Source organism: Bufo gargarizans, chromosome 6, assembly GCF_014858855.1.
Source record: "Bufo gargarizans isolate SCDJY-AF-19 chromosome 6, ASM1485885v1, whole genome shotgun sequence".
Lineage (NCBI taxonomy): Eukaryota > Metazoa > Chordata > Amphibia > Anura > Bufonidae > Bufo > Bufo gargarizans.
The window spans coordinates 207,287,554-207,313,780 of record NC_058085.1 but is presented as its reverse complement, the minus strand read 5'-3'; the positions used below and the strand labels follow the sequence as shown (position 1 = coordinate 207,313,780).

General features: G+C 44.8%; 1 protein-coding gene across 1 annotated transcript in view; it reads left to right on the top strand.

Moving 5' to 3' along the window:
• CHUK (component of inhibitor of nuclear factor kappa B kinase complex) overlaps positions 1–26,227 on the top strand; it is a 125,962-nt gene that overhangs the window by 67,745 nt on the left and 31,990 nt on the right. The window contains exon 12 of the mRNA XM_044296216.1: positions 15,446–15,569. Coding sequence (XP_044152151.1) covers positions 15,446–15,569 — 124 coding nt within the window. The remainder of the gene's footprint in view (positions 1–15,445; positions 15,570–26,227) is intronic.

The following is a 26,227-nucleotide window of genomic DNA, read 5'->3' as shown; positions in this document are numbered from 1 at the left end:
AGGTTTATGCTTATCTATCTCGTAACAAGGTCTCACTTCATTGACTATCCTGTTTTGATACAGGAATTTTGTTAAATGATATTGTTTATTTCTACAAAATAATAATAATGTATCTGATAGCCTCCGGGCTGAAAGAAAAAATGAACGGCACAGATTTCTTCATTCGCATCGATCAATGTGGATGAAAAAATCTCTGCCAAAAAAATGTACAAAAAAAGAGGGGAAAGGCTTCTGCCAGGACATAGGAGCTCCGCCCAACATCCAAACCTACTCAGCTCGTATGCCCTGGTAAAACCGATTTTCTCCATTTACATCAATCGATGTGGATGAATAAATCATTGCCGGAATTTTTATTATTTCTTTATATATACAAAGTGTTTGCCAAAGCATATGAACACCGCCCCTCAGCTCAAAAGCCTCGGCAAACTTATCAGGCCGCAACGCAATATATTTATTAACATTAACTTTAGATAACATTTGAAACAGAACATTAACTTTGAAAAACTTTATTGAACTTTTGGAACATTAACTTTTTTGCTTACCTGTGATTTTTATTTTATTTTTATTTTTTTACCTTTTATAGGACAAACCTCTCCTTCCCCATGGGACAATGTGCAAAGCGCAAATCGCCCAGAGATGTGGCGAAGTACATTATGCACTTTGTCCCAGGTGAAAGGAGAGGGTTGCAGCAGCTGTGAGTGAAAGGGTCCTAAGAGCCCTGTGTGCCTGTGTGACGCAATACCTATACCAGTGATGGCTAACCTTGGCACTCCAGCTCTGGTGAAACTATGACTCCCAGCATGCTCCATTTATTTCTACAGAGTTCTGAGAGCAGCCAAGCAAGGGGGGCATCTTGGGAGTTGTAATTTTACCACAGCTGGAGTGCCAAGGTTAGCCATCACTAGCATATACTAATAGTGTACCTGTGTGTGGTACTTCCGGAAACACTCCCCTAAGCATAGGGCAAGGTGGTCAGGACAGAAATAGCGGGTGCCACGCCTTATTCCACTCCTTCCATTTTTTTCGTGGTGGCGCTTGGTTTGAGGTACCAGCAACGACATTTGGGAAATGTCGCTCGTGTAGACTGCTCACTACACTGGTGGTTGGGGCCACGGAACCTCCTGGATACAGGAGGTTCTTGATGATCTCTTCCTGAAATTTGAGGAAGGATCTTGTTCTCCCAGCCTTACTGTAGAGAACAAAACTATTATACAGTGCCAATTGAATTAAATATACAGACATCTTCTTATACCAGCGTCTGGTCCTGCGGAAAGTAAATAAGGAGCCAACATCTGGTCATTGAAGTCCACCCCTCCCATGAGCGAATTATAGTTGTGGACACAGAGGGGCTTTTCAATGACTCCAGTTGCTTGTTCAATTTTGATTGTCGTGTCTGTGTGAATGGAGGAGAGCATGTAAACGTCACGCTTGTCTCTCCATTTCACCGCAAGCAGTTCTTCGTTACACAAGGCAGCCCTCTTCCCCCCCCCTTGCAAGACGAGCCGTTGGGGGAAGCCCGATCTGTTCTAAAAACAAATGCCTAAAGAGGGGCACACTTGTGTAAAAATTGTCCACATAAAGATGCTACCCCTTGCCAAATAAGGGTGACACCAAGTCCCAGGCTGTCTTCCCACTGCTCCCCAGGTAGTCAGGGCAACCGACCGGCTCCAGGGTCTGATATTTACCCTCATAGACTCTAAATTTGTGCGTATAGCCTGTGGCCCTTTCACAGAGCTTATACAATTTGACCCCATACCAGGCGCGTTTGCTTGGGATATATTGTTTGAAGCCAAGGCGCCCGGTAAAATGTATAAGGGACTCGTCTATGCAGATGTTTTGCTCAGGGGTATACAAATCAGCAAATTTGGTGTTGAAGTGGTGTGAGGGTCCGAATTTTGTGGAGCCAGTCAAAAGCTGGGTGGCCTCTGGGACGAGAGGTGCTGTTGTCACTAAAGTGCAGGAAACTCAGGATGGTCTGAAATCGTGTCCTGGACATGGGCATGTGATGAATTGGGTTCGTGGACCAATATGACCGCAATTCATGCTTTTTTGTCAGGCCCATGTTGAGGAGAAGGCCCAGAAAAGTTTTAAATTCGGAAACTTGGACGGGTTTCCACCGGAAAGACCTAGCATAAAAGCTTCCCAGATTGGCAGCTATAAATTGAATGGCATACCGGTTTGTTTCTGCCACAACTAAGTCCAAGAGCTCCGCAGTCAAGAACAGCTAAAAAAAAAAAACATGTGCCGATCCGATCTGAGCTGTCTCAACCCGAACTCCAGACGGGGAGGTGAAAGGGGGAACTACTGGTGCGGCTGAAGTTGCGGGCTGCCAATCAGGGTTTGCCAGCACCTTAGGGGTTCTACGGGCCTGTCTGTGCGGTGGCTGCGACGGGGGAACTAATGCACGTGCCACCGTACCAGCTTCACCTGCCCTTCTGGTGCTCGCCACTTCACCATGTTGTACGGCAGTGCTGGTACTAGGTCCAGGATGGGCTGCGCTGCTGGTATATGCCTCACCACGTAATCTGACGGCGCCAGCCCCACTCTGCTGCCCTTGAAGTGGATCCTGCGCAACCTGTGGTCTAGCAACATGGGGCCAGGTACGCCTGGTGGTATCGGGGACCTCAACCTCATCGTCCGAACTTTGGGTCAGACTGCCACTGCTTTCTACAGGTTCGTATTCTGACCCGCTGGATTCGTCAGATGAGGGTTCCCATTCCTCATCCGACTGGGTCAGAAGCCTGTAGGCCTCTTCAGAAGAATACCCCTTACTTGCCATTTGGTCAACTAAATTTAGGGGGTATTCCCTGAGACTACACAAGAAAAAAAGCAAGCCTGTCTTACCGGAAGCCGCTGCGATTGATAAAAAATATGAAAACTGATTTATTTATTTTTATCGCCGCAGCGCTTGTAAAGTGAATGTGCAGTGATTTAAAAAAATCATAATTTTTTGTCACTGCGGCGGGGCGGGCGTGGGTGAACGCACGTGTGGGCGACCGATGAGGCCTGATCAGGCAAACACTGCGTTTTGGGTGGAGGGCGAACTAAGGTGACACTAATACTATTATAGATCTGACTGTGATACTATAAAAGTACTAATGCTGATTAGCGATACGCTAATCAGTGACTGCGGTGCAGTGAGCTGGGAGCTAACCGACGCTAACTACCTAACAAAGGGGCCTAAACTAACATAAAACCTAACCGTCAATACTAGTGAAAAAAAAGTGACAGTTTACACTGATCATTTTTTTTTTCCCTTTCACTAGTGATTGTAGGGGTTAATTGGGGTGATGGGGGGGTGATCTGGGGCCAAGTGTAGTGTTTGGTGTACTCGCAGTGATGTGTGCTCCTCTGCTGGAACCAATCGACGAAAAGGACCCGCAGAGGAGCACAGAAGCCATTTAATACCTTATATTTATATTATATCTATAAGGTGTTAAATGGCTTCTGATTCGATTTTTATTTTTTATTTTATTTTTTTAAGTCACCAACCTGCCAGCGATGATCATTGGCTGGCAGGCTGGTGACGAACTTCTGATGTAACGATGTCCGCACTGCGCATGTGCGGGCCGACTCTGCTCGAGAAGACGCATCGGCGCGTCCAGGAGGAACAACAGGGCCGCCGCCAGGACGAAATCCTGCGTGTGGCGGTCCTGAGGAGGTTAAGCTTTGAGTGTGTTCTATGATATTACATTTTCAGATTTTGGCTTGATTTCTATTTTCTTATTGGCAGCAGAAAGGTTAAAACCTAGGATTTCAAATTTTCTTCTCTCCTGGAATTTAAATTTAGTCCTAAGGCTTTCTGGTCCTCCATTTCTATAAAATTACTTACTTGGAAGATGATTTTATTTTTTTTATTTTTTTGGTGGCTATTTCTTCAGCTCGTAGTGTTGGCAAGATTCAGGGTTTATCAACTTTTTGTTGAGAGAGAAAAAATAAATATATACAGTACAGACCAAAAGTTTGGACACACATGACTATGAAAATTGTAGATTCACACTGAAGGCATCAAAACTATGAATTAACACATGTGGAAACATGTGTGAAACAACTGAATATATGTCATATTCTAGGTTCTTCAAAGTAGCCACCTTTTGCTTTGATTACTGCTTTGCACACTCTTGGCATTTTCTTGATGAGCTTCAAGACGTAGTCACCTGAAATGGTCTTTCAACAGTCTTGAAGGAGTTCCCAGAGATGCTTAGCACTTGTTGGCCCTTTTGCCTTCACTCTGCGGTCCAGCCCACCCCAAACCATCTCGATTGGGTTCATGTCCGGTGACTGTGGAGGCCATCTGGCACAGCACCCCATCACTCTCCTTCATGGTCAAATAGCCCTTACACAGCCTGGAGGTGTGTTTGGGGTCATTGTCCTGTTGAAAAATAAATGATGGTCCAACTAAACGCAAACCGGATGGAATTGCATGCCGCTGCAAGATGCTGTGGTAGCCATGCTGGTTCAGTATGCCTTCAATTTTGAATAAATCACCAACAGTGTCACCAGCAAAGCAACCCCCACACCATCACACCTCCTCCTCCATGCTTAACGGGGAACCAGGCATGTAGAGTCCATTTGTTCCTCTTCTGCATTGCTCAAAGACACGGTGGTTGGAACCAAAGATCTCAAATTTGGACTCATCAGACCAAAGCACAGATTTCCACTGGTCTAATGTCCATTCCTTGTGTTCTTTAGCCCAAACATGTCTCTTCTGCTTGTTGCTTGTCCTTAGCAGTGGTTTCCTAGCAGATATTCTACCATGAAGGCCTGATTCACACAGTCTCCTCTTAACAGTTGTTCTAGAGATGTGTCTGCTAGAACTCTGTGTGGCATTGACCTGGTCTCTAATCTGAGCTGCTGTTAACCTGCGATTTCTGAGGCTGGTGACTCGGTTGAACTTATCCTCCGCAGCAGAGGTGACTCTTGGTCTTCCTTCCCTGGGGCGGTTCGATTCGCTTGATGGTTTTTGTGACTGCACTTGGGGACACTTTCAAGGTTTTCCCAATTTTTTGGACTGACTGACCTTCATTTCTTAAAGTAATGATGGCCACTAGTTTTTCTTTTCTTAGCTGCTTTTTTCTTGCCATAATATAAATTCTAACAGTCTATTCAGGAGAACTATCAGCTGTGTATCCACCTGACTTCTCCACAACGCAACTGATGGTCCCAACCCATTTATAAGGCAAGAAATCCCACTTATTAAACCTGACAGGGCACACCTGTGAAGTGAAAACCTTGGCATCTAGAGAATGCCAAGAGTGTGCAAAGCAGTAATCAAAGCAAAAGGTGGCTACTTTGAAGAACCTAGAATATTACATATTTTCAGTTGTTTCACACTTTTTTGTTATGTATATAATTCCGCATGTGTTAATTCATAATTTTGATGCCTTCAGTGTGAATCTACAATTTTCATAGTCATGCAAATAAAGAAAACTCTTTGAATGAAGGTGTGTCCAAACTTTTGGTCTGTACTGTGTATGTGTGTGTGTGTGTGTGTGTGTGTGTGTATGTATGTATATGTGTGTGTATATATATATATATACACACACACTACACGTAATACATGCAGACTACAAATATCTATTTGTACACATATAAAGTCTACTGGGATATTGTTGGTCCAAGGGCTGGCAGGAAGAGAGCGATACTCCAAGTTTCATGTCACCTATATGTTCCTGTGTCCCAGCCCCCACTATGGACTCCACCCTGTGCCCACCCAAATATCTTCCCAATCTGTTGGCTAAGAGAATGTTGTCCAACTGCTTTTACAATGTGCGTTCCTGCCTTGATATGCTAACAAGGGACACAATGACCAAATGGCTACAGGCCATACTGATATCACACAATGGGTGGATATCAATATTCACTATATCCAATTATTAGGCATATTTGTGTGGTCATCGAGCTGAGGTTCTGGCTAAAAGCCATTTTCCTGTAAAACATCCCCTCTTTTGTCGGTATACCGACACACTATGTTGGAAGCCTGGTCTATGTGTGGGAGTGTTTACAATGAGAAAAAAAAAACATGATAAAAAGTAACAAACACAATGCATTATAATCTAATTTATGTTGCATATTTGGCCAATCTGTTGATTTATTTTCTTGTGCATGGATCGGTCTGATGTTCATCTGGGATTTCATAAGGAGGGGATCATCTGGTACCTTCACGATGGGTCTTGACAGATGGGCATTCATTGTCTCTCTGGGCATTTCTCCACCTGAAATCATATTAAAACACAACAGTCTTCTCCTCGGGGGAGCACACCTCAACAGCTGCAGTTCTGAAAATCCATCAGGAGATATCATGGCCTCCCCCTGTTGACAGTATCTGTAGATAACACTTGGCACTCTTAGTAGGTACATTTACAAAGCGAGTTTGTATATCACAACCCAGTGGGAATTCCCACTTGCAATGGCTGCACCCAAGTTTCGTGTCCGACTGGACAGTCCCAATTCCTGCAAAACGCCTCTGCAGATCACTGTGGGGTCAACCCACTCCCTCGCAGAATCCCCAATAGGGAGAGCGATCCCCCACAAACTATTGGCTGCACCGCGGACTTTGTGGGCTAGCACCCAAATTGCACTGTATGCCTTGATGGTAGTTAGTTACTACCGTTAATGGGACCAGTCAGTTTTGGCCTGACTAAACGCCTACTTATAAGTGCCAGTGACAGACAGGGAAATAGACTGCCATTTCTCCATACTACTTAGAAACCCAATTCAGAAGCTGACAGTACATGGTTTACCTCGGTAAGACACACTGCAGAATTGCAATGACATGCCTTTATGATGACATTCTGAGCCAAGTTTAAGGAGCAACAAACCTTGGCACAAAAAAATTGGATCTACTACTAGAGATGAGGTCTGCATCACACAACCAGACCTTTTTGTCATTTCTATCTAGGCACCTGCCCAACCTGATAAGAGCACTCCTAGACTGAACTGTCTTATTGTATAAGAAGTCAACAATCATTTGCAAACCAACAGTATTGCCAATTGATGCAAGCAAAAGAGCTAATCTAAAATCCATCGTCTTCTCATGGTTGAGGGACAATGCTATCTGTTGGTGAGCTGTATGGCCTTACCCCCTGAAGCGTACACCTATGGATACTGTGGTGACTTGAGGCAATAGCCTCTATAATAAAGAGGGTCATAAATTCCTAACAGCTCCCCTAACATACACCTATGTGTAAAGATTAAAGACAAGAACTCTATCACATTTACATTACACTACTGAAGACAAAGAAACAAAAGGTTCTGCAACAGTAAACCTAATCCCTCCCCCTGTGTTGGTGACTGTCACCATACACTGGGACTATTATAGGTTTACATTGATTGCAGGCTCTGGCCAGTATATGGGGTACCCCGGAGTTAAATATTATGGGCAGATCTTTAGGGATCCCCACCACAAATCTATTATAACAGATTCCCAGTCGGGATGTCTGTTGTAATGGTGTCTTTTTGCAGCCCTGTTTCATGTGTAGCCTGTTGGCTCACAAATGAAACAGTCTTTGTCCTTGCACTTTTATGTGTGGTTGAAAGCCCCCCCACCTTACATATCTGTGTGGACAGCCGTTTTATATGTCCTTATTGCAAACAATGGAACCACCGTATATTCTCCCACTTTATTCGTTGATGAGCACTAGAATACACATGCAGTGGTCTATGAGCTGTAACCTTTGGAGTATGGACATCTTGCAGATTGTAACTAACTGCTACCTGCTTCCTTTTTTTTATGGACTTGTGACCCTTTAGTAAATCCTGCCTGACCTGCTCTATGATTATTGCTGCCTCAATCAGTGATGTCTCCTTAGCTGCATCCAACCGAATTGTGGTATCAAGATATGGAAACTTCTCAACAAGCATACGTATCATGCCTTGTGGGGCTTCTATACCATGATCCTTTTGTCACCTTCCTATACATAGCTTCAAACCGTCCACAAAGCGACAAGGGCTCATCATGGATGGTAGGCCTGAAGTTACTTGGGACCTCTGGAGTGAGGTCCGTATGCCCTGTTACCATTTTCATGAGGATGGAAAATCTGTCTTCCTCATCATGAAATAGACCATTCCTGGGGGCAGTTTTCCCTATGACCTCATATCTTTGAAAAAGATGTGTAGGCAACCATAGCTTGAACAGTTCCATGTAATATTCCGGAAGGACAGAAAGTTTAATGCAATGTCCCTCAAAAATAGCACAGGAAGTGAAGGATCTGCATCTGGATCATATGTAGGAATCAGTTTGCATATCTTTAGCAGAAATTACATCCTCTCCATGTTATGGAAATAGTGAAATTCTGCCGTATTGCAGTCTGTGAGTTGGTAGTGGTCTGCAAATTTCCCATGCCACTTCCTAATCCACGAATTGTCACCAGCAGCACTTTGTACAGCTATTGTAGTTGTATCAGTCTGATTGGGGGCTGCCATAGGAGCAGTCTCAATCTATTCTGTCCTCCTGTTTGCTCTCAAAACACAAATTTGCTTTGTGCGCAAATCTTTGTGATGTAAGAGCTCAGTTATGGTCTTCTGCATATTACGAATTGTCTCATCCCTCTTTATTAATGCCGTCCTCAGGTCAGCAATTATCACCTCCTGTAGAGGCTGCTTTTTCCTTATAGCCCGTTATCTCCATTTACAGCTGTATAAAAACTTTATCAACATAATATTTTCTTTCTCAGCTAACTGAGACTGCAGCATGCTGATCTGACTGTCTTTTTCTACAAGTATCTTTTTCTTTAAGTTTTTAACCCCTTCTGTACAACAACAACAATGCAAATTTGCAGGGTCCTCTGTCTCTTCACATGGGTCCACCTTCTCCAGCTTTCTAATGTCATCATCAAATATGCACATCAGCTTAGCAAGGATATATTAGATATGTTCTTGGCAGAGAAAAGGTTAAATCTTTTAAACCAATGGTGACACCCTCTAGCATTCACGATGTTGGTCTTTTGATAAAATATGTAAACACTGGGGGACTTTTATCAAACTGGTGTAAAGGAAAACTGACTTAGTTGCCCATAGCAATCAGATTCCACTTTTAATGTTTTACAGTTCCTTCGGAAAATGAAAGAAAGGAGGAACCAAACTTTAGAAAAGCAAAATTTAGTCAACTAAAAGAAGCCATAGGCCTAACTGGGACAAAGTCCTCCTAAAATAAAAATACAGCCACAAAATTGGATATTTTTAAAAGCATCCTAAAATCTAATTGGGAAAGGTACATACCTTTTTTTATGAGAATAAAAGGTTAAGGAACAAGAAAAAAAAATGTGGATAAATAAAACTGTAAAGAAACCAATAAATGACAAAATAAAGGATTTAAATCACTAAAACAGGAGGTTGGCGAGGAAGCACTGAAAAACTATAAGGGAAAAAAATAGAATATGTAAAAAACAAATAAAGGCAGCCAAACTAGAGACCGAGAGATTAATTGCCAAAGAGAGCAAAACTAAACCTAAAATTAAAAACCCTTCAATTTATATAAATGGTAAAAATATAAATCTGAAGGTGTCAGAGAGTGAGGAGAAAGCAAAGATATACAAAAAAAAATTATCCACTGTATTCACCAAGGAAAATAAACAGTTTTTCTTTCCCCATATGTATCTGTATGTATATCCCGTACAGCTATTGAGGCTCTGATGACTCGCACTGTCCCTTTGACTGGACCGGGTGCGAAAAGCACCGAAATTGTATTATCAAAAACACAGGATTAATAACGGACTCACTGTGTATATTCTTATTTCCCCTGACACATCTTTCCAGGGGGAAACTGACATATAACCATATCAATATCATCATATACATAACTGTATACCCTTACCCCACCTTCTTGTTCCCTTAATTACCGAGTGAGTATACAACCTTGATAAATATACATACCGGTGTCGTCACTATTTATTATCTACAAGATGTTCCTCAGATATTCATGTGCGGTGATATATATAACTAATAATATAATGAAGAACGGAGATCCACTGCTTGCTGCATTATTAAGTAATTGACCTTGTTACATTTAAATATCCATAATAATCTCTGTCCTATATGTACTTTGAGATAATAGGAAAACGTCCTTTACCTCATACATCCATTCCTATATCAGCGGAGAGTGAGCCAGATGCGGTTCAATCACCGGAAGTATCTTGCGCTCCACATGTAAGTAGGCTGAGAAAAATAAACCGGAAATAGTCATATGAATGGGCGGATGTGCGCGTGCGTTCCACCCTGGAACGCACGCGCATATCATACTATCCATCCATACACATGAGCGGAAGCTGCGACGGCGGGATGCGTTCCACGCTGGAACGCACGCCCACATCGCCATCTGCAGCAATCAATGAGACCTGTGATTCCAATAGAGGGAACGAGGAGGCCCCTATAAATAAGGGGATAGGACAGCTAGACACTTAGTCTGGACCCCAGGAGGAAAGACATGGGGGGACCTGACATCTTGACCACCTAAATGTAAGTAACTACCTGAGTTTACCCACAAACCGGCCTAAAATGTACGGATGCATTTGGGTTTATTTTTATATATATTTTTAATGCCTAGGTCCCAATAGCCATATCTGCGGGCTCAGACCTACATAATTAAGGACCTATCCAAGGTATTGTGGCACTTATAACCATGAGAGATAAATGAAGGTGGTCTCCTAAGGTTGGATGAGACATTAAAACAAGTATGTATATCTATGTGTCTCATGTCTGCAGCTCTATGTCATACGTGGACGCTTGTCCCATATAACAGTCTATGCCTGGCTGACATTTAGCGTATTACTGGAGGAGCGATATCTTAATACCTGAAATGAGTGAGTTACCCATTATTACTGTGTGATTAGCGCGGTGGTGGGTGCACATTTATCAGGTGATGGGTCAAGGCCCAATATGTTATACTACCATACATACATTGAGCTCCCCTTTTTTTGCTTTTTGCTTTCTTTTCACAGAAACCTACATCCGGGTACTTAGTGACCGTGGTTAAGTGATAGAATACACCTAAAGCTCCCTCCAAACCTTCCTAATAACACCACTGTGTAAACCGTAAGGGTCCAGTTCAAATTACTGTGGTATCAGACACCATCACACTGATGAGGATGTGAAACTTTCACTAATAGAGTGGCCTCATGATCTGGGCCTCCACTCTCTCAGTGTGACACATCGGCTACATGCTGCCTAACTTTTGCAGCTATTTGTTATACAATACTATCTAATTAAATTGAGAGTTCCATTTGCCCCCTGATGATCCCACACCGTGGGGGAAACGCGTTGGGGTTCTAAGTGTATCGTTTTGGTCCATATACCTGAGTGACCATAAACATCCTTATAATAGGGTGTTTTTTGTTTTGTTTTGGGGTTCTAAGTGTATCGTTTTGGTCCATATACCTGAGTGACCATAAACATCCTTATAATAGGGTGTTTTTTGTTTTGTTTTTTTAACTAGTTAGTCCGGTGCGGCGTGTACCTTCTGATAGTCATGTATCACTAGGGCTGTATACATGGCGCACTTATTTAATGTTTGTTTTGTGTAGCTGTCCAGGTAGGTCCTTTACTATATAGGCGCTCCCTAACAACGAGGGCTATATAGGAGGTGTTAGCATTAGGCTCGAGGACAGGGAGTCCCCACCATCAGGGGCCGTCCCTGGGCATAGGGTCTAGATTAGGGTTTAATATAGGGATACCGTCCCCACTCAAAACTAAACTTACCTAGCCATATGTGTATTGGTACCTACTATGGACATTCAGTATGTGTATTGAGATATGAAATAAAATAAAATATTTAAGTAACTACTATATATAAGGGTTAATTCTCTAGCTGGACTTTATACTGTTTCGTTGACCCATTTATTAATAAAATTATCCATAATTGCTGGATATTGAGTTTTTCTTTACACCAATTTGATAAATCTCCCCCACTGTTTTAAAATTAACTTTTAACTATAATGGTGGCAAAACCACTTTACACATTATAATCTGTTGCATTTCTGAATGCTAGTAATGGCTCAGAGTAGGTGCATATCAAAACTTTTACATGGGAAATGGATGTAGAGTGTGCCACCGCAGTTACAACCTTAGTGTGTCTTCTGAACTAAAGTAAAATTCCCAGGAGCTGGAGGATTTAAATCGGTATGTACAGTATGCTGGTACAACTCATAGCCCGCTATGTGGCTGGCATCTTCTGTTCAGCGGCATCCCTAAATTATGTTTTTAAAGGGAACCATCACCTCAGAAACGCATATAAAACCGCCAGCATTACCTCATAGTAGCCCCCAGTCTGTTAATATGCTCCATAGCTTCAAAAAAAGTTTTAAGCGCCATCAGCGCTATCTTGTCGGTCAGCTTGAAGTCAAGGGGGCAGCAGCTTACTTGCTTCAAGTCAAGGTGAGCACGCCCCCTAACTGTCCCCTTATTTGTTATATTAACAACCTGCAGTGTGGCCAGGATCGCATAAGTCTCAGCCGGAGACAGGATCGCTCCTTACCAAAGAGCGCACCACTCATGCGTGAGACTTATGCGAGGTAGCGCTGATGGCGCTTAACTTCTTGGGGACACAGGGCATGTTTATTTCCGTATATTTATATGTATTTCCGATCACCGGTGGGCGGTGATCAGAACAGAGTGCCTGCTGAAATCATTCAAAAAGGCACTCTGCAACAATGCTGAGAGGGGTCCTATAAACCCCCCCCCCCCACCCCCTGTATCGGCGATCGCTGCAAACCGCAGGTCATATCAGACCTGCGGTTTGCAGTGTTTACGGGTGATTCTGGTGGGGATCGGCGCTGCTATCGGGTCCCCGTGCTGCTGTAATAGGGACCTGATGGCATAGAAGGCAGCGCGATGCCTTCCTTAAGCATCGGAGCTTCCGGTGAAGAGCCTGTGAGATCCAGGGGGCAGGAAGCTGTATGAGTAATACACACTGTATTACTCATACAGCCAATGCATTCCAATACAGAAGTATTGAAATGCATTGTAAAGGGGATCAGACCCCCAAAAGTTGAAGTCCGCCCCCCCCCCCCCCAAAAAAAAAAAAATTCCCCAAATAAAGTAAAAAAAAAAAAATTGGGGAAAAAGAAAAGTAGACATATTACGGTAGGTATCGCCGCATCCATACCGACCGGCTCTATAAACATATCACATGATCTAACCCCTCAGATGAACACCGTAAAAATAAAAACTGTGCCAAATAAACAATTTTTTATGTCACCTTACATCACTAAAAGTATAACAGCAAGCGATCAAAAAGGCGTATGCCCACCTAAATGGTACCAATCGCCTCATCCCGCAAAAAATTAGCCCCTACCTAATCGCCCAAAAAAAAAAAAAAATACGGCTCAGAATATGGAGACACTAAAACATCATATATTTTTTGTTTTGTTTTCAAAAAGCGGTTATTGTGTAAAAAAGTATACATATTAGGTATTGCTGTGTCCGTAAGAACCAGCTCTATAAAAATATCACATGACCTAACCCCTCAGGTGAATACCGTAATAAAAACATAGTGTCAAAAAAGCCATTTTTGTTTTGTCACCTTACATCACAAAAAGTGTAATAGTAAGCGATCAAAAAGTCATACGCACCCCAGAATAGTGCCAAACAGTCATCTCATCCCGAAAAAAATTAACCCCTACACAAGACAGTCGCCCAAAAAATAAATAAAACTATAGCTTTCAGAATGTGGAGACACTAAAGAATCATAAAAAAACTGCTATGTAAAACTGAAACAAACAACCAAAAAAAGGAGTCCTATTTGGTATTGTCGCACCCGTGACAACCTGCTCTATAAAAATACCACATAATCTAACCTGTCAGATGAATGTTGTAAATAACAAAAAATAAAAACAGTGCCAAAACAGCTATTTCTTGTTACCTTGCCTCACAAAAAAATGTAATGTAGAGCAACCAAAAATCATATGTACCCTAAAATAGTACCAACAAAACTGCCACCCTATCCCGTAGTTTCTAAAATAGGGTCACTTTTTGGGAGTTTCTACTCTAGGGGTGCATCAGGGGGGCTTCAAATGGGACACGGTGTCAAAAAACAGTCCAGCAAAATCTGCCTTCCAAAAACCGTATGGCATTCCTTTCCTTCTGCGCCCTGCCGTGTGCCTGTACAGCAGTTTACGACCACATATGGGGTGTTTCTGTAAACTACAGAATCAGGTCCATAAATATTGAGTTTTAACAAAGTTTGTTAAATCAGTTTTGAATACCTTGAGGGGTGTAGTTTGTAAAATGAGGTAATTTTTGGGTGGTTTCTATTATGTAAGCCTCACAAAGTGACTTCAGACCTGAACTGGTCTTGAAAAAGTGGGTTTTAGAAATGTTTGGAAAAATTTCAAGATTTGCTTCTAAAGTTCTAAGCCTTGTAACATCCCCAAAAAATAAAATGGCATTCACAAAATGATCCAAACATGAAGTAGACATACGGGGAATGTAAAGTAATAACTATTTTTGGAGGTATTACTATCTATTATAAAAGTAGAGAAATTTAAATTTGGAAATTAGCTAATTTTTATAAATAAAAAATTTTATTATTTTTTTGACTCAATTTTACCACTGTCATGAAGTACAATACGTGACAAGAAAACAATCTCAGAATGGCCTGGATAAGTAAAAGCGTTTTAAAGTTATCACCACATAAAGTGACACGTCAGATTTGTAAAAAATGGCCTGGTCCTTAAAGGGGTTATCCCATCTTAGACAATGGGGGCATATCGCTAGGATATGCCCCCATTGTCTGATAGGTGCGGGTCCCACCTCTGGGACCCGCACCTACAAAGAGAACGGAGCCGGGGAGACTTGTGGCTGGAGGACTCCGGGTTCCGTCCACCACCAGGCACAGCTCCCCGCCTCTCCCATTGTGGTCAATGGGAACGCACTGTGCATGCGCAGCCACCTCTATGGGGCCGACGGAATTTCGGCTATTTTCGTCAGGTCCATAGAAATGAATGGAGGGCAGCTGTGCATGCGCAGTCGCCCTCCACAAGTTTCTCTACTCTGCTCCGTTCTCCTTGTAGGTGCGCATCCCAGAGGTACGACCTGCACCTATCAGACAATGGGTGCATATCCTAGCAATATGCCCCCATTGTCTAAGATGGGATAACCCCTTTAAGGTGAAAATCAGCCTTGTCCACAAGGGGTTAAAACATCCTTTTTTGAACCTATGGAGCATCAGACTAACAGATCAAACATATGATTATTAACAGACTGGGGGCTACGATTAGGTAATGCTGGCGGTTTTATATTCATTTTTGAGGTGATGGGTTCCCTTTTATTGTGAAGCACCACCTTTGAAGTCGCCAATATGAAATGGATTACACTTTATGATCAATAGGGTAGCAGGCTGCTCCCGTCATTTAGAGAATGCTTGTGTCCCTACTCTGTTGCAGGAACTTGTTACAATCTCTGTTCTGTCTTTTTTGTTGGTTTATAATGTATCCTTATTAATTCAACACAGTGCAGGATAGCAAAGCTCAGCTTCCCATACTCCAGCTTCGTAAGGTGTGGGCAGAGGCTGTCCATTATGTGTCTGGCTTAAAAGAGGACTACAGCCGCCTGTTTCAAGGCCAAAGAGCAGCAATGTAAGTACCCATAATCCAGATTTTGTTTAAAGATGACCTTTCACTAGAGTAAAACTTTTAAACTAACTATACATACATGAAGAGTGGCACCCAAGGATCCCCCTGCACTTACTGTTATACCTGGGCGCCGCTCTGTTCTCCCGTTATAGCCTCCGGTATCTTCATAGTTAGGCTCCACCCAGAGGAACCTGCCGGCGTCTCATTCTCCCATGCTGTAGCGCTGGCCAATCGCAGCGCTCAGCTCATAGCCTGAGAGAACCTTTCTTGGGTAGTCTCAGGGAATACCCCTAAATTTAGTTGCCCACATGTCTAACAGGGGGTATTCTTCTGAAGAGGCCTACAGGCTTCTGACCCAGTCGGATGAGGAGTGGGAACCCTCATCTGATGAATCCAGCGGGTCAGAATACGAACCTGTAGAAAGCAGTGGCTCTCTGACCCAAAGTTCGGACGAGGAGGCTGAGGTCCCTGATACCACCAGGCGTACCCGGCCCCGTGTCGCTAGACCACAGGTTGCGCAGGATCCGCTTCAGGAGCAGCAGAGTGGGGCTGGTGCTGTCGGATTACGTGGTGAGGCATACACCAGCAGCCCAGCCCTCCCTGGACCTAGTACCAGCACTGCCGTACAACCTGGTGAAGTAGCGAGCACCAGAAGGGCAGTTGAAGCTGGTACGGTGGCACGTGCAGTAGTGACCCCGTCGCAGCCACCACAAAGACGTGCCCGTAGAGCCCCTAGAATCCCAGAGGTGCTGGCAAACCCTGATTGGCAGTCCCCAACTTCAGCCGCACCCGTAGTTTTCCCTTTCACTGCCCAGTCTGGAGTTCGGGTTGAGACAGCTCAGATCGGTTAGGCCCTGGGATTTTTTGAGCTGTTCTTGACTGCGGAGCTTTTAGACATAGTTGTGGCCGAAACAAACCGATATGCCACACAATTTATCACCGCTAACCCGGGAAGCTTTTATGCCCAGCCTTTCCGGTGGAAACCAGTCCAAGTTTCCGAAATTAAAACTTTTCTGGGCCTCCTCCTCAACATGGGCCTGACAAAAAAGCATGAATTGCGGTCATATTGGTCCACGAACCCGATTCATCACATGCCCATGTTCTCTGCTGCTATGTCCAGGGCACGTTTTGAGGCCATCCTGCGGTTCCTGCACTTTAGTGACAACACCGCCTCCCGTCCCAGGGGCCACCCTGCTTTTGACCGGCTCCACAAAATTCGGCCCCTCATAGACCATTTCAACCAGAAATTTGCAGATATTTATACCCCAGAGCAAAACATCTGCGTAGACGAGTCCCTTATACATTTTACCGGGCGCCTTGGCTTCAAACAATACATCCCAAGCAAGCGCGCCCGGTATGGGGTCAAATTGTATAAGCTCTGTGAAAGGGCCACAGGCTATACCCACAAATTTCGGATCTATGAGGGAAAAGATCAGACCCTGGAGCCGGTCGGTTGCCCTGACTACCTGGGGAGCAGTAGGAAGACAGTTTGGGACATGGTGTCACCCTTATTCGGCAAGGGGTACCATCTTTATGTGGACAATTTTTACACAAGTGTGGCCCTCTTTAGGCATTTGTTTCTAGAACGGATTGGCGCCTGTGGTACCGCGCGAACTAGTCGCGCGGGCTTCCCCCAACGGCTCGTTACCACCCGTCTTGCAAGGGGGCAGAGGGCCGCACTGTGTAACGAAGAACTGCTCGCGGTGAAATGGAGAGACAAGCGTGACGTTTACATGCTCTCCTCCATTCACGCAGACACGACAATACAAATTGAGCGAGCAACCCATGTCATTGAAAAGCCCCTCTCAGTCCACGACTATAACCTCCACATGGGAGGGGTGGACTTCAATGACCAGATGTTGTCTCCGTATTTAGTTTCCCGCAGAACCAGACGCTGGTATAAGAAGGTGTCTGTATATTTAATTCAATTGGCTCTGTACAATAGTTTTTTTCTCTACAGTAAGGCTGGGAGAACTGGATCCTTCCTCAAATTTCAGGAAGAGATCATCGAGAACCTCCTGTACCCAGGAGGTTCCGTGGCCCCATACACCAGTGTAGTTAGCCGTCTACACGAGCGACATTTCCCCAATGTTGTTCCTGGTACCTCAACCCAACCGTCACCCCGAAAAAGATGTTGTGTCTGTAGCAGGAGTGGAATAAGGCGTGACACCCGCTATTTCTGTCCTGACTGTCCTGACCACCCTGCCCTATGCTTTGGAGAGTGTTTCCGGAAGTACCACTCACAGGTACACTATTAGCATAGGGATCATCTCACCAGGATAGGCACACAGGGCTATTAGGGCCCATTCACTCACTGCTGCTGCTGCAAACGTCTCCTTTCACATGGGACAAAGTGCATAACGCACTTCGCCAGGCTATGAGCTATGTGCTGCGATGGCCAGCACTGCAGCAAGGGACACGCCTCCTACAAAAAATCAGTCCAATACCACAGACGGAGCTGAGACACCGGAGCCTATACCGGGCGAACGGAGCGGCACCCAGGCATACTAGTAAGTGCAGGGGGACCCCTGGGCGCCGCTCTGCCCACAGATAGTTCGTTTTTAGTTTATATACTAGTGAAAGGTCCTCTTTAAGGTCCTTCTCTCTGTGTCTAGCTTCAACCAAGTGCTTGGGCACAGGGAGGTCCCTCCTCTTTTGACGAATGGAATACCTATGATAGTTCATTCTCGTCTTCACATCACAAGTAGTTTCCCCAACATAAAGGAGGTTGCAGGGACAAGACAGAAGGTAGACGACAAATGAACTATCACAAGTCAGAAAATGTCGTATTTCGAACTATGTGTTAAGTACAGGGTGCATGAATTTCTCCCCTTTCAGCATATAACTACAGTTCACACAGTTCAAGCACGGATAACATCCATACTTTCTGCGACCTATGTAGGTCTGGACAGAGGCCCTATCTCCAGCCAACGCTGCTCTAACTAATTTGTCTCTCAGGCTGTCAGTTCTCCTATATGACATTAGAGGGGGTACAGCAAATTCTTTAACGTTGCCACTAATCAGTATAGGCCAATGTTTCTTGATGACACCTGCTTTCTGGTAACTCCCCTCAGTGTATGTGGAAATAAATGGCACCCTAACTTGTTTGTTGACTTCCTTGGGGCCCTTGGACTCCAGATCGTCCAACTGTCTCTGGACCAATATATATATTTGACAGTAGGTCTAATAATAGGTCATGATTTCTTGTTCTGTGCAGCTAACTTTTCAAGGACGTCATCCATGACAGCACCCATGGAGGATGTCCTATTGGCTTCTGTAGGGACAGGAAGAGAGACAGTTTAACAGGCCCCTCCCCACTCCCTCTCTCCAGTGTTCTTCCTGTCCCTACTGGGATAGGGGGAGTGAGACAGACACCCGCCTATTGAGTTGGGTAGGGAATGGGGCGAGTCTGGTCGGGGGATGCCTACCTCTCCTCTTTAGACTCATGCAGCCTCTTAACCAGCACCCCTCTGGGAAGTGGTCCCCTGGTTTAGTCCCCAGTACCTTCTCTGGAGCATGGCCGCAAGGATTGGGGACGCTGATGCAGCTTCTCCTTTCAGTGAGCTCTGGGCTCGGCAGCGGCTCCTGCGCTCCACTTGCCGAGTGCTCCCACATGACCGGAAGCCTACACGCATCACTGGAAGCATAATGGCGGCGCGCATCGGCATGCTAGAGACTTCTGCATCAGGAGGTCTCGCATGTGTAGGGGGTCGACTTCCTAGGAATGAGCCCCCCGTGAAGAGCAGGAGGAGGCGGTGACGGGCGGACTGGTAAGTAAGACCCTATTTAAACGTCTGTATCATGGAGGTCTAGGTGTCTAACAAGCAGGAGACTTGCTCAGACTCCCCCCGTCCAGGCCCCTGTAAGTAGCTTCTTTATGGGCTTAAGCAGGAGTTTATGGGAAACTGCGACACTAAAAATAGTTTCTATTCCGTTTCACCCTAGACCACAAAAGTGTCAGGGCACAAATCTCATGGAGACCCAAAAAATAAGGGAAGAAAGTGTGCAACCTGCCAAACAAGGCTTCTGGAGCCATATAAAAAACCTTTATGTCCAGAATGCCTTTCCAAAATTCTTAAGGACGAACAGTCAATTCTACTCTCGGATTTGAGAGCTATTGTAAGAGAGGAGATACAGGTGGCAACCCCAGAACCCAGACCCAGTACCATCTCTCCCCCCCCCCCCCCCCCCGCCAAAAGAACCAGGATCCAGTTAGACTCTGATTCAGAGGAAGAGGGATTATGTGGTTCATATGAAATGGAAGATGAGGGCTCTGTCTTATCCTCAGGAAGAACAGAGATTATTTATTTTCGTCCGAGGATCTAGACCCCCTACTCACCGCTATAAGACAAACCATGGCTATTGAGGAGGAGGAATAGGCACGCTCCGTTGAGGACGAGATGTTTGGCAGCCTAAAAGTCAGGAAAAGAAAGGTCTTCCCGGTAAATAAAAACTTAAAAGACCTCATTACAGAAGAATGGGCAGATGGAGAAAAGAAACTCTTCATTCCCAGACAATTTAAAAAAAAGACTGCACTTTGATCCGACGGACACTAAACTCTGGTACGAGGTCCCGAAAGAAGATGTCCAAGTGGCCAAAGTAGTGAAAAAAACCTCAATCCCATTTGAGGATTTGTCGCAGATAAGGGATCCCATGGATCGGAAGTTGGATGGTTTACTGAAAAAAATCCTGGGAGTCAGGGGCGGCTGCAATTAATACTAACATCGCTGCCACTTCAGCTTCAAGAGCCTAAGGCTCGGTCTACACGACGACATTTGTCGCGCGACATTCGAGATGGATTTTTCTGCGACTGTTGCGTCGCAGTCGCAGCATGTCGCATGTTGCAGTGCAACACCATAGACTGCCATTATACAAATTGTCGCGCAACATTAGTGCAACAAAATGTTGCGCCCTATCTGTCGCGCGACAAATGTTGTTGTGTAGACCTAGCCTTAGTCCTATGGATAAATCAGCTGAAGAATCACCTCGGGGCTAAGACATCCAGGGAAGAGATCCTAGAGTCACTCTCTTTGCTAAAGATGGCCAAGTTTCCTGGCTGATGCCTCAGCGGAATCTATTATATTCACAGCTAGGTCGCAGTCACAGACTAACACTGCTAGATGTGCCCTCTGGCTTAAGTCCTGGTCTGGAGATGTAGCGTCTAAAAACAGACTTTGCTCTATACCCTTCTCTGGCTCCATTGTGTTTGGCTCAGTCTTGGACTCCATCCTCCAAAACGCAGCTGATGACAAAAAAGGTTTTCCTGAAGAAAAAAAAAAAACAGCCCTTTTGTAGAGCCTCTGGCCAGGGCCAGACCAAGTCTTGTAGAGGGAAAGGTAAATCAGGTCGTTGGAGCTACCCCAAAGGGAGTAGGAGAAGGGGATTCCTCTTCAACCACAATACCAGCACTGGGAAATGATGCCAGACCGGTAGGAGGGAGACTATGTCACTTTTAGGAAAATTGGAAGCGAGTCGACCACAATCAGTGGATCCTGGACTCCATCAGAGACTGCTTCAGGATAGATTTACGAAGTCCTCCCCCACAAACCTTTCAGTTGACTCACTTCGAATATCCTCTCCTTCAAAAACTTTTGTCAGACATACAAAAACTTCTGGTTCTAGGAGCCATCACCCAGGTCCCTCTTCTCCAGCAATTCACAGGGCACTACTCAAGACAATTTTTTGTGCAAAAAAACAGACAGGTCGGCAAGGACTATCATCAATTTAAAATCTCTAAACAAGATGGAATCAATACGGTCCACTACTTCATTGATCCCACCAGGTGCTCTCCTTTGCACATTGGATCTCAAGGATGCGTACTACCACATCCCCATACATCTACAACATCAGCAGTACCTAAAATTTGCGGTCAAGTGCAAGGAGGAGATTCTTTACTACCAATTCCAGTGCCTGCCGTTCGGAATTTCATCTGCCCCCGTCTCTTTACAAAGATAGTATCAGAAATTATGGCCTATATTCGCCAAAGTCTGATTACAATTGTGCCCTGCTTGGACGATTAGGCTGGAGGGGGACATCCATCAGACTTTGTCCCTATTCAAAAACCTGGGGTGTATTATAAATGATCATAAATCAGACCTGGTACCGGACACGAAGAAGGAATTCCTGGGGACTCTCCTGGATATGAGGACACAGCATTCCTTTCTGCCGGTGAGGAAACAGATCAATATAAGAGAAAAGATGGAGTCATTCAAAAGAAAGAGAACCCACTCACTAAGAGAGGCAATGCAGATCCTGGGACTAATGACCTACTGTATTTAAATTATACCTTGGGCCCAGTTCCACTCCAGGATCCTCCAGGAGGCAGTTTTGACAGCCTGGGACAGAGACCACCGCTCTCTCAACTCCAAGATAAAGCCTGCCAGACAGAGTACTGAACTCTGTCCTAGTGGATAGAACCCGAGAATTTGGAGAAGGGGGTCACGTGGAATATGACTCCAGCCATAACAGTTACCACGGACGCAAGTCTCAGTGGTTGGGGGGGGGGGCATGTAAACCAACATCTCTTCTAGGGTTCTTGGGTCCTTGAGGACAGAATAAAGTCCTCAAATTACCGGGAACTGAAGGCAGTGCTGAAGACACTGAGAGCAGCCAAGCACCTTCTCCAAGGTCAGCATGTCAGAATACTATCAGACAATATAGCGACTGTATGTTATCTGAAAAGACAGGGCGGAACCAGATGCCTGCTCCTTCAAGGTCTAGCGGATCAAATCTTCACATAGGCAGAGATGGAAGTTCTGTCCATTTCAGCGACCCATTTGAAAGGATCTCAAAACTCCAGAGCAGACTTCCTAAGCCGGCACAGAATCGACACGGGGGAATGGAGCCTGAATAAACACGTTTTCCAACAGATCTGCCAGGTATGGGGCCAACCAGGGATAGATCTCTTTGCGTCCAGGGAAAACTCACAGCTGGACTGTTTTACTCGCTAAGCCCCAATAACAATCCAGTGGCAGTAGACGCCCTAGCCCAGAAATGGGACATGAAGCTGGCATATGCGTTTTCCTCCATTGCCTCTAATCCCGGCAGTCTTAAAGAAGATGAGGACCAGCTCTACCACTCTGATCCTGATAGCGCCATACAGGAGAGACCTGTTAACGCAGGGGCCGCTGGAGCATCCCACTCTCAACAAACAGACTGGCTGCCTGGATCCTAAGAGGCAGACCCTAAGGAAGAAGGGTCTTTCTGATCAGGTAATATCAACCCTGCAACAGAGCCGTAAACCAGTAACTTCGGCCATATAGTTTAAAATATGGAAAAGGTTCTCATCTTGGCTAGCCCAAAATCACCCAGGGGCTGAAAATCCGTCCATAGGCTGCATACCATAGGCCCTCTCCAGAGAGGGTTTGATCTAGGTTTAAAACCCAGCACACTCAAGGTGCAGATCTCGGCCTTAAGAAGTTGCTTAGACTTTCCCTTAGCAGAACACAGGTGGGTAAGGGGTTCATCAGGGCAGTTTCCAGAATGCGGCCCACCTTAAGACAGGCGGTTCCCACGTGGGACTTAAATGTAGTACTGAGCAGCTTATGTAATTCTCCCTTTGAACCTGTTGAGAATATATGTGACAAATTTCTATCCTTCAAAACAGTATTTCTACTAGCTATCACTACTGCCCGTAGGATAGGTGCGATACAGGCCCTGTCAGTTAGGGAACCCCTTTTTGAAGGTTCTAGATGATAGGATAGTTGTTAAATTGGATCATTCCTTTTTACCCAAGGTTATCTCAGTGTTTCACAGAGAACAGGAGATAATATTTCCTTAATTTTGTATCGCTCCCTAAAACATACAGGAGGAACGGTTCCATTGTCTGGATGTGAGAAGAGCAGTTCTAGTCTATATCGAGCGGACGAAACCTTGGAGAAAATCGCCAAACCTCTTCATCTAATTTGGTGGTAGAAACAAAGGGTGCAAAGCCTCAAAAACCTCTTTAGCCTGCTGGATCAAGGAGACAATCAGGGAATGTTATAGACTACAGGACTTGTCTTGCCCCATATCTTTGAGGGCTCATTCTACCAGAGCCATGGCTACAACCTGGGCGGAAAAAGCAGGAGCGTCCATTGATCAGATCTGCAAAGCCGCAACCTGGTCTTCCTCCACTACCTTTGTCAGACATTACAGACTAGACTCAGTGGCCAATCAGCACTTAGCTTTTGACCGTAAAGTCCTGCAGGCAGTGGTGTCCCCCCCCATCCCCCTAATATTGTGTTCTAAGCTGTTAGTTCTCCATGGGTGCTGTCATGGAGGATGTCCTGGAAACATATATTTAGTGTAAATTGCTTTCCAGGAGTCCAGAATGACAGCACCCAGTATCCCCCCCCCCCCCTTTTTTTTTTCTTGTATGTTTTTGGGTTGGTATAAGAACACTGGATAGAGGGGGTGGGGAGGGGCCTTTTAAACTGCCTCTCTTCCTGTCCCAACAGAAGCCAATAGGACATCCTCCATGGGTGCTGTCATTCCGGACTCCTGGAAAGCAATTTACCGGTAAACTAAATATGTTTCAGTAGCTCTTCTAGTTATCACCACAGACAGAATTCCAATAAGAAACATGTCCATATGGATAACACAGAATTCACCATTCACAATGTGTGATATCACCGCTTTATCAGCTCCCTTCTGACCTCTCTACATGTCACAGAGCATGCCTAGAAAACTCTCCCATATAAGTCAATGGGTTTAACTCCTGACCCTTGAGTCTATGGCCCATGTACAGTACAGACCAAAAGTTTGGACACACCTTCTCATTCTCCCACCTTTTGCTTTGATTTGTACACTCTTGGCATTCTCTTGATGAGCTTCAAGAGGTAGTCACCTAAAATGGTCTTCCAACAGTCTTGAAGGCGTTCCCAGAGATGCTTAGCACTTGTTGTTGGCCCTTTTGCCTTCACTCTGCGGTCCAGCTCACCCCAAACCATCTCAATTGGGTTCAGGTCCGGTGATTGTGGAGGCCAGCTCATCTGGCGCAGCACCCCATCACTCTCCTTCATGGTCAAATAGCCCTTACACAGCCTGGAGGTGTGGGGTCATTGTCCTGTTGAAAAATAAATGATGGTCCAACTAAACGCAAACCGGATGGAATAGCATGCCGCTGCAAGATGCTGTGGTAGCCATGCTGGCTCAGTATGCCTTCAATTTTGAATAAATCCCCAACAATGTCACCAGCAAAGCACCCCCACACCATCACACCTCCTCCTTCATGCTTCATAGTGGTAACCAGGCATGTAGAGTCCATCCGTTCACCTTTTCTGCGTCACACAGACACAGACTTGATTCACACAGTCTCCTCTTAACAGTTGTTCTAGAGATGTGTCTGCTGCTAGAACTCTGTGTGGCATTGACCTGGTCTCTAATCTGAGCTGCTGTTAACCTGCGATTTCTGAGGCTGGTGACTCGGATGAACTTATCCTCCGCAGCAAAGGTGACTCTTCGGTCTTCCTTTCTTGGGGCGGTCCGCATGTGAGCCAGTTTCTTTGTAGCACTTGATGGTTTTTATGACTGCACTTGGGGACACTTTCAAAGTTTTCCCAATTTTTCGGACTGACTGACCTTAATTTCTTAAAGTAATGATGACCACTGATTTTTCTTTACTTAGCTGCTTTTTTCTTGCCATAATACAAATTCTAACAGTCTATTCAGTAGGACTATCAGCCGTGTATCCACCTGACTTCTCCACAACGCAACTGATGGTCCCAACCCCATTTATAAGGCAAGAAATCCCACTTATTAATCCTGACAGGGCACACCTGTGAAGTGAAAACCATTTCAGGTGACTACCTCTTGAAGCTCATCAAGAGTGTGCAAAGCAGTAATCAAAGCAAAAGGTGGCTACTTTGAAGAACCTAGAATGACATATTGTCAGTTGTTTCACACTTTTTTTGTTATGTATATAAATCCACATGTGTTAATTCATAGTTTTGATGCCTTCAGTGTGAATCTACAATTTTTATAGTCATGAAAATAAAGAAAACTCTTTGCATGAGAAGGTGTGTCCAAACTTTTGGTCTGTACTGTAGGTGTTCTCAAAAGACAGGAAGTCTTAAAGGGGTTGTGCACCTTTGCGGGGAGGGGGTTTGGCAAACCCTCATATATGGCAGACCTGTGAAGGGCAGCATACATACCCGCTTCCTAAAACGGTCTCCCAGCCCCTTTTCTTTCCGGCCTCAGCTTCTTCTCCTTGCTGCCAGGATGAAAAATATTTACATGTCTGTCTTTTGTTGGGGTTTTTTTTTTTTTTAGTTTTTTTTTGTAACGGCGAGTTAATAGCGGACTTTTTTGGGCCATCCTATTTTTGTCAATTTTCACGGCCAAAAATGGTTGTGAAATCAATGTCACCATTTTAATGGCCACTTAGGAGTGCACCCATCTAACAGCCTTTAAAAATGGGTATACTTGAACAATATGGCCCTTTAGGGGTTAGAAAAATAAAAACTACTCAACTCATCCACTTGCACGCGCAGCAGCATTCGCTCCTCTCTTGATTGAAAAGGACCTGCGCTCAACGTGCTGGCGTCATCACACTATTATGCTGGGAGCGCGCGGTGATCACGCTGAGTGCGGGTCTTTCAGCAGGTCCTTTTCAATCAAAAGAGGAGCCTCTGCCGATGCGCATGCCAGTGGATGAGGTGAGTAGTTTTTTTTTTTTTTTT